The sequence below is a fragment of the Bidens hawaiensis genome, unplaced genomic scaffold (assembly GCF_021521415.1).
Source record: "Bidens hawaiensis isolate Kalapana, Puna unplaced genomic scaffold, B.hawaiensis_p1.1 tig00002343_1, whole genome shotgun sequence".
Taxonomy (NCBI): Eukaryota; Viridiplantae; Streptophyta; class Magnoliopsida; order Asterales; family Asteraceae; genus Bidens; species Bidens hawaiensis.
The window spans coordinates 1,325,519-1,334,811 of record NW_027491127.1 but is presented as its reverse complement, the minus strand read 5'-3'; the positions used below and the strand labels follow the sequence as shown (position 1 = coordinate 1,334,811).

The 9,293-nt window shown below is 42.0% G+C and overlaps 1 protein-coding gene across 1 annotated transcript; it reads right to left on the bottom strand.

Annotated features, from left to right (window-relative positions):
* Window positions 1–2,266: 2,266 nt before the first annotated feature.
* On the bottom strand, window positions 2,267–3,874 carry LOC143618860 (uncharacterized). Its single transcript, XM_077090933.1, has 3 exons — window positions 3,688–3,874; window positions 2,531–2,609; window positions 2,267–2,452 (listed from the first exon to the last, which is right to left on the bottom strand). Exons 1-3 carry the CDS (start codon window positions 3,837–3,839, stop codon window positions 2,384–2,386), a joined length of 300 nt encoding a protein of 99 aa, XP_076947048.1. The 5' UTR covers window positions 3,840–3,874; the 3' UTR covers window positions 2,267–2,383.
* Window positions 3,875–9,293: the final 5,419 nt, after the last annotated feature.

Below are 9,293 nucleotides of genomic sequence, written 5' to 3'. Positions count from 1 at the left end.
ACTAGTAGGATACTAGACTCCCGATAACTTTGTTGTTGAGTTTTTGAACACGTCAAGATACCCCAACAAAAAACCAACATTGACCAAAACACTTTCCGGAAGCATATCGGCCTCGCGTTCATTAACAAGATTGTTATGAAAAGATTGTAAAGTTTGGCGTTGGGCAAAAGCACACTTTAGCATATGACAAGTTGAGTTCCAACGGGTTGGAACGTCCCAATTCGGCCCCAAATACCTTCTTTCAACCGACTTGCAATAGTTCTTATATTCAAGATGTCTTCTTTTACCACTTTTGAATACATCTTGTAACATAAGTCTAAAGAATTTTAAATCGTCAGAAATGTTTTCATTGTCGAGACCTTTTTGAACAACCAAGTTGATGATATGTGCAACACATCGAACATGAAAAAAATCCCCGAAACAAGGTGGTGAATATTTAATGATAAATTTTTCGGCCGCCCTAGTATTGTTTGAAGCGTTGTCAAACGAAATCGAAAATATTTTATTTCTCAATTTGTAAGTCGTTATAACTTCATCAAGTAATTTAAACAATTTTTCGGCGGTATGTGGGAACAGGAAGTTTTCAAAAGCGATGGTGCGTTTCATCAATTGCCATGTCACCGGATCAACCCAATGAGCGGTGACACATATGTATGATTCGGGCAACCCGTGTGGTGCCGACCAAACATCGGTAGTTAAACTAACCATCGCTTGTAAAGAATGAAAAAACTCGATTAACTCTTTTTTAGCACACTCCCACAACTTGATACAATGACGTCTTAAGGTAGTACGACTTACATGTGTGTATCGCGGTTGTAGAGTTTCTCGAATCAACGACGTCAAATCCGGGTCATCAAAGTGGTTAAACGGCAAACCTCGTTGAATAACGAACTTTGCCATTCTATCTTGAACTTGAGTCGTGTTGTAACGAAATAGTGTACCATCTTTACCCAAGTCAACTTGATCGGTCACGCCAATCCCTTTCAAGGCCTTGCAATATGGCTTTTCGATGTGTTTTCTCAAAGTCGAGTTGGAATCGTGCTTTAATTGTGTTCCACATAGTTTGCAACGAGCCTTTTGATCACCTTCGGCATTCACAACCAAATCCCAATTCTTCCATATGTCTTGGTTGCGGTTATGGGTGACAACCGCAAGAACATTTGGGTCCTCCATAGCACGAACGGGTTCAATAAAAACACTTTCTTAGCCTTCTTGTTAGTTTTTTTGATGGGTGCCATAATAATATTTAGTTGGATGGTCGGGTTTGCTAAAGGAGAAGTATTTTAGTTTGTTTTTGAGTTTGGTGGTGAAACAAGTAATGGAAAACAACTTATATATAGGTTTTGGGCTACAAGAACCAGTTCCAACGGCTATATTACCGTTGGAACCGGTTACAACGGCTCTTTTGTTTCTCCAAAGCCGGTTCTAACGGCTATATTACCGTTGGAACCGGTTACAACGGCTAGTTTGACCTGTGTTTTACCTTTTTAAAAAAAACCCGACGGAACCGGTTTTCTCGGGTAGGAACCGGACCGGGTACAATTAGGAACTGGGTTGGAACCGATTGGGAAATACAAATAGGGGAACCGGGTATGATTTTCGGGTACAAAAATACCCAAACCAGGTATTTGGTCCATCGGGTAGGAACTGGACCTGTTCCGGGTCGGTTCCACCTGTTCGGTTCCGAAACCGGTTTTTTTTGCACGTCTAGTTTATTCTATCAAATGACTTAAAACTCTAATCCATGCACACTCAAAATTGCATGGCAAACAAAACTCCTTTTATACACCTTTTATACATTTATCTAAACTAGTCAAATAAATGGCAAGCTGGAATTGTAATAAATAAACTAGTCACCAAGTGTAAACATGTTAAACATTTATCATTAACAGGTTCATAAATTGTAATAAATAAATTAAGCAGGTCGTGTGCAGCTGACTGGGGTTCATAAATTGTAATAAATAAATTAAACAGGTCGTGTGCAGCTGACTGGTAGACGCTATCAAATATATATTTTTTTCATTCCAATATTTAACTGGTTGACAATTGACCATTTTATTAAACGGGTTAACCGACTCAACTTGAACTCGAATTGTTTAATATCTCAGTTATTAACATTTCTGGTCAAGTATGTTAACCAGAATTAAGATTATTATCAAAGGCCACTTATAGCACCAAGACCATATACAACCATACAAATGACATGCTAAAAGAAGAACAGACTCGAAACAAGATAATTGTATGCACTGCTTGCATTCAGAAACAGACATTAATTCAGAAGTATATTATGGCCAGAGCAGTCTCATACGGCTTACAACTTTTAACATAACCCCCATCATATTACTAAATCCTTACAACTTCTTTTGCCAAAATAGAGAAAGCCTTACGGGAAGTAAACCGGCCAGTTGAAGTAGTAAGAATCACGAGCCGCTCTGCTCCAGTTCTCGTTCCACTGCAACCAAGCAAACATAATCAAATTAATCATAGTCTAACAGTAAGTTTATAGTTTACCATTCATCCATATACATACCGAGAACTTATATTTCTCTCTCTTTTGCAGCGCCTTCTTCCAATGGTACTGCTCAAATAACATCGCATGATCGTGCCAGCTAAAACATTAAAGCATAAACAAACAACGTTAAAACTAGCTTAACTACCTTGTCAATAATCAATGTCTACATTCTACAAGGAGGCTTTCATTTCAAGATTTCTATTAAGAAACATTTTTATTGCAGCTTTTGTCCAAACAAGATGCTTATTTACACTTATTAGTTATAACAGTCTTTATGTTCAAATTAATGATAAAAAACATATTTTTCACCAATTCTGCTTCACGTAAATAAAGTATAATGATTTGCATTAGGGTTGTAAATGAACCAAAACAAAGAAGCCCTTGTTCATGTTCGTCCAGTGTGATTTTAGCCGAAAATGAAACGGTTCAAAAACAAAACCAAACGAAATTTTTTAATCGTGTTCATTCATTAAAATAATGGCCTTCGTGAACGCTTCACAAACGCAAACAAACGAACATAAATGAACACAAACAATGTTTTATTTGATTTGGCTAACCGAGAACTAACGGTCAATGTCAATAGTTCGGTCCGTCTATCAAGTTTGTGTTTGTGTTTTTTCTAACTTTCATATTCATTTGCCAACTTTAAATATAAATTAATCACATACTAGTAATAATTTTTGTCTTAGAGTTAATGATTTTGCTTAAATATATGTGATAAGATTAAAGAAGTCATTAAAAACCTTTACCGAACAAATATAAATAAACAAACATGAACGAACATAAACAAACTAATACGAACACATTATCGAACGTTCAAGAACACAACTGAACGCACATGGCCTCTGTTCTTGTTGTTCGTTTAGTTAATCGAACAAAATTCCTTGTTCATGATCCTTCATTTATTAGACAAACGAACTTCCAATTTTGCATAATATACACAATTTTTTTAAAATTAAAACATGAAGCAAAAGCATAGTGGTCAATCACCATATTCCGATTTTTTTTATGCAATAACCTAAACCTAGAAACATAATAAATTTATAACACCTAATTACTCTAAACTACCTAAACACACAATCGCAGCAAACTTAACTGAATTAAGGCAAATTATCAAACGAGAATTGAAGAAACAACACGAAGCAATCAATTGATGTTTATATATATATATATACTTGTATCTATTGGTGGTTTGCCAAATGTAGGGGTGAGACCAAGTCCAGGCAGAGAAGGCGATGGAACCAATCCAGATGCTGAAGAATTTGTCTGGACCGGAGTGTGGAACCCCCGGGTCGCCTCTGTATGCGTTCCCAAAATATTTCTCCATTTCTAATACTGATACTGATACTATGAGCTACTAGGGTTTTGTGATGAGGCAGATGAGCTTTTATCTCGATTTATCCGGTTATCTTACCTCTTCTTAATTACACTTTTATCCCTTCTTTTCTCTCTTATTTCCGACTTTACCCTCCTAAATTTATACTATCTGAAAACCTTCGGGAACCGGTTTGAAACCGATTATTGAAAAGCCGATTGAAACCGGAGGTTCGGAATTGGTATGTAATTTCTTCTACCAAAACCAGTTCCAACCCGGTTAACCGAACCGAAACCGATCGTAACCTGATCAAGAAACCAGTCTCAGCCCGAACCAAAACCGATCATAAACTGGATTTGACTTTTTTTTTACCAAACCGAACCGATTCAACCCAAACTCATTTTGAGTTTTAAACCCGTTTATGCACCTCTCTGCTTCCATTATAACAATGTTTTAAGTTAGATAATTATATCGTGACATATTTCCTTTTTATTTTTCAGAATCAAGGGCCGGCCTATATGATCATCTAGGGGTATTCTTCGAGTTGATATTTTAAGTTTTGGATTTCTCGGTTCGGGTTTCATGTCAAGAACCGTAACCCAACCATAATCTATTCCCGGCTATTCAAGTTCAGGTTTTATTAGATTGGGTTAATCAGATTTCGAGTGTTTTGACTTAGGAAACTAAAATGTAAATAAACAAAATGCTAGAATGTTGAAGTTAAAGGAAAATAATCAAATTCATTTGTAACGTAAATAAAGAAATAATAAACCAACATAATCTAATAACACAATCCATGAAAAAATTATAATTAAAAAGTCCAATGATGAAAAGACATGTCAAGCATAAATGTCTTTAATTTTCACGCGATTCTTTGTTTCTTCTTCCATCTCCAATGCTAGATTCAGGATTGAGATGGAATGTTAGTCGAATGAACTGTTGCACACTATAGAATTCCTGTTGTCGAGAAATGGAAAACGGTGACGTGAATTGTAGGGGTATGGTACTAAACCCGGCTTACGACCTTAATTTATTATGTTTGGCTTATTTTATTATATGGACTAATACAATATTATTGGGCTAAGGGGGTTTTGTGGAGGTAACCCTAACTGGGCTAGGCCCATTAGGGTACCATGATGGTGGCCATGAGGCTCCCTATATAAGGAGGTCTCCACCTCCTTATTAAGGTTGTTCTCAATAAGAGCCACCACCATAACCATTTTTGTGTCTGTAAACAAGAGATCCTCGAGATTTCTTAGCAGTCACCTCCACACCCCCAAAAACCATTGCAGATCTGAGCGGAGGAGAGCGAGATTTGGTTACATCATCCCGTAGAAGATGATCCGAACTATGCCTGGTACGTTTCGTGTTTCTTCATTGGCGCCATCCGTGGGACCACATCAAAAACGAGCCGCATCTTCGACTCTCCTTTTTTGACTTCTAGATCTGCTTTTTGGAAGAACGAGAGGGTGAAATAAATCTGAAAACCTTTTCAGATCTGATAATTTTTCAGAAAAAGCTACCAGATTCGGACAATAATGCTCCGGATCTGTGACGGTTTTAATTAGATCTGACTGTGACGTCCAGATCTACTTTATTTCGGTGGCTAAAAATTCTCACGGTGCAAGATTTGCATTTTTTCCGGCAATACAGCCAAGATCCGGCGCAGAAATCTTCATATACGAGTTCATAATGCAAAAAATGAGCTTTTAGATCTGCTACCTTACAAAAAAAAAGGATGGTGGTTGTTTCATTTTCTGTGCAATTTTGTCACGTAAAAGGGGACATTACATGACATGTGGGTCCCAGCTTCAATTGTCTTGTCATCCAGGGATGTCTTGTACAAATCTCATCAGAACAGTGCTGGCCATATAGACTCCGCCTCCTTCTTCTATTCAGCTCCGTCGGGGCTGTCTCCGCCATCAAGGCGCCATACATGTGCGCCGCCGCAGATCTGCACCGCGCGGCCATCCATGAGCCCTGGCGTGAATCAACACCGCGCGTCATTGCAGACCATATAAGCGCTCTGGCTTTCCAACACCACCACTGTGACGTCCATTCCGCGCCCATAAGCAACAGTGCGCCATCATGCATGCGCACAGTCGAACACCCCGATACAATATATGAGCGCCACCGCAGATCGTCGCCGCGTCACCATGCATGCGCGTCACCACGGAAGAACAACGCCACACGCATGTCTGCTACCGCGGCACAACACTCCGCCACCACGCATGCGCCACCGCGGTTCGATACACCGCCACAACGCATGCGCCACCGCGGTTCGATACACCGCCACCATTCATTCGCGCCACCTTGAGGCAACATCGCGCCGCCATAAAGCAGCAGCGCGTCGCCGCGGATCACGATGCGCCGTCGCGGGCCAATACTCCGCCACCATGCATGCACACCGTCGCGGATCAACATTCCGCCACCATTCATTCGCGCCACCTTGAGGCAACAGCGCGTCGCCGCGGATCACGATGCGCCGTCGCGGGTCAATACTCCGCCACCATACATGCGCACAGTCGCGGATTAACATTCCGTCAACATTCATGCGCGCCACGACAAGTGAACCTCGCCACCGCGTAATGTCATTGCGCCACCACGCGTACACGCCACCGCGGATAACCATCTGGCCGCCATGGTGCATGCCACCATGCATGAGTTCCACCGCTATGAAGCAGCAGCGCGCCATCACGCATGCGCGCTGGCGCCGAGCACCGCACCACCGCGATCCAACACCTCGCCACCGTGCATGCGCATCGCTAAACAACACATCGCCATCATACTTGCGGATCACCACTACGCAATCACGTCACAAAAGAACACTGCGCCACATGCGTGGGCGCCGTCGCGGAACAACACCGCGTCATTGTGGATGGGCGCCTCCAAAAATTTGGTTTCTTCTATCCGCATCACTGTTCAAGTGGGAAGACACGAAGGCCGCCATCACGAAGACCACCATGCTTGTTATTTGAAATCCGTTCACGGCGTGTCAACCGCTTTCTCATGCGCGTAGGCGGACAAAAACAGGCACGGCGGATTAACACCCGCCACCGCGGATCACATACACACTAGCATACCAACAGCGCCATTGTAACGCAACAGCGCCACTATAGCAGGGTGGAATACAAGCCACGTCGCATGCGCGTCACCGCAGATCAACATTCTGCCACCGCAGTCGCAGATCAACCCTTCCGCCACTCTACACGCGCACCGCCATGATGCTTGCGCGCAGTCGCGTATCATATTCCACCAACTTGATCCGGTGGGTAAAACTCCGCCGTCGCGGAATGCATGCGACCTTCTTGAAGTTCAACGCTAACTCCGGCAATTACGAACTCCATGCAACCATCCCAAATGTTCAAAATGGTGGCAGGAACGTGCAGAGGCAAAAAGATTTAAAAGAGGAAGGAATTATTTCCAATTTTTCATACCAGCCCCTCATCCGCCCATGTGATTAAAACTTTATTAACAAGTTTATTATTACAAGTTCAATGCTCCTAACATTATTTAGCAGCAATGAACTGGGGGACTATCGTGGTATACCACCACTACATTATCGCAATGGACATTCGAATCTTAGGTCGGGAGCCTAATAATATCCCACATGGCCACGCGCCAAACATAAAGGTCGGGAGCCTAATAATGTCCCACATGGCCACGCGCCAAACATAAAGGTCGGGAGCCTAATAATGTCCCACATGGCCACGCGCCAAACATAAAGGTCGGGAGCCTAATAATATCCCAAACGGCCACGCGCCAAACATAAAGGTCGGGAGCCTAATAATATCCCACATGGCCACGCGCCAAACATAAAGGTCGGGAGCCTAATAATATCCCAAACGGCCACGCGCCAAACATAAAGGTCGGGAGCCTAATAATATCCCAAACAGCCACGCGCCAAACATAAGGGTCTGGAGCCTAATAATATCCCACATGGCCACGCGCCAAACATAAAGGTCGGGAGCCTAATAATATCCCACATGGCCACGCGCCAAACATAAAGGTCGGGAGCCTAATAATATCCCAAACGGCCACGCGCCAACGTAGGTTGGGCACACCTCATAATTTGTCCGAGGATGGGAACCTTGTAATACATCCACTTTTAGTTGATATGTTTTTGCAGGTTCGGCTACGAGTCGCACAAGCACCTATGACATTATTATTATTATTATCTGGCCGTTTATGCCTCCATTATTATTTTGAAGACAAGCCGGGATAGTCATCCTGCGTAGAAGAGGCCCTTGTGGGCCAGTCATTATCATCATATTATAGCTCATAAGCCGCAACTCGCGCATGCTTCATTATTTTATAGCTCGTAAGTCGCCTCGCGCGCAAGCTTCATTATTTTTATAGCTCGTAAGCTGCCTCGCGCGCAAGTTGCATTACATTATTATCGAGATGCGCACTCTATCTTTTATCAGGCCCCGCGCCACTATTGTTATGATGCGTGCTATATCTTATTCATGCCAGTGCACCATTATTATCATAAGGATCACAACATGTCACCATCATGGAGAAAACCTCTCAAAACTCAAAGACAATAAAGACAAGGCCGAAGAAAGGGGAAAAAACCGCCTCATATCCTAACACACCTTATGAAGTCCAGCGCTCCACCTAAACGCTTGCACGCCTAGGAGCAACACTGGACTTGGGGGCTTGTAGGGGTATGGTACTAAACCCGGCTTACGACCTTAATTTATTATGTTTGGCTTATTTTATTATATGGACTAATACAATATTATTGGGCTGAGGGGGTTTTGTGGAGGTAACCCTAACTGGGCTAGGCCCATTAGGGTACCATGATGGTGGCCAGAGGCTCCCTATATAAGGAGGTCTCCACCTCCTTATTAAGGTTGTTCTCAATAAGAGCCACCACCATAACCATTTTTGTGTCTTTAAACAAGAGATCCTCGAGATTTCTTAGCAGTCACCTCCACACCCCCAAAAACCATTGCAGATCTGAGCGGAGGAGAGCGAGATTTGGTTACATCATCCCGTAGAAGACGATCCGAACTATGCCTGGTACGTTTCGTGTTTCTTCATGAATAAAAGAAGAATACCAATTACAAACTGTAGAATCCATAGAATATATAAGCAATTAGAAGTACAATAGCCATGTAATAGGATGGAATGCCAATCGAATAAACTGACAATGACTCTTATGGTATTCACCACATATAATCGTTGGGCATGGAATGGGTTTTTCGGGTTGACTCGAAACCTAGAAGCACAGTTAACCAATAACTGAACCGAATTAGTACGGTTCGGGTAGCATAAAGCTAGGTTTAGGTTCCATGGATACAACTACTTCTGGGATCAGGTTAACAGTTTCTCGGGTCGGGTTTCAGATAATAATCAAGCCTATGAACGACTGGTTATAAGTTAAATCGGTTATACCAAAAAATTTGATTAGTGCTTGAACTAAAGTTAAGTTTTATTTTACTTTTTCTATTTCAAAAT

Bases quoted from the DNA above. Each gene is read 5' to 3' on its own strand.
- LOC143618860 (XM_077090933.1), bottom strand. From the start codon at position 3,839: ATGGAGAAATATTTTGGGAACGCATACAGAGGCGACCCGGGGGTTCCA. The intron at 2,610-3,687 runs GTATATATATAT...TTAATGTTTTAG, and splicing joins CAAACCACCAATAGATACAA to CTGGCACGATCATGCGATGT. The intron at 2,453-2,530 runs GTATGTATATGG...GCTTGGTTGCAG, and splicing joins GAGAGAAATATAAGTTCTCG to TGGAACGAGAACTGGAGCAG.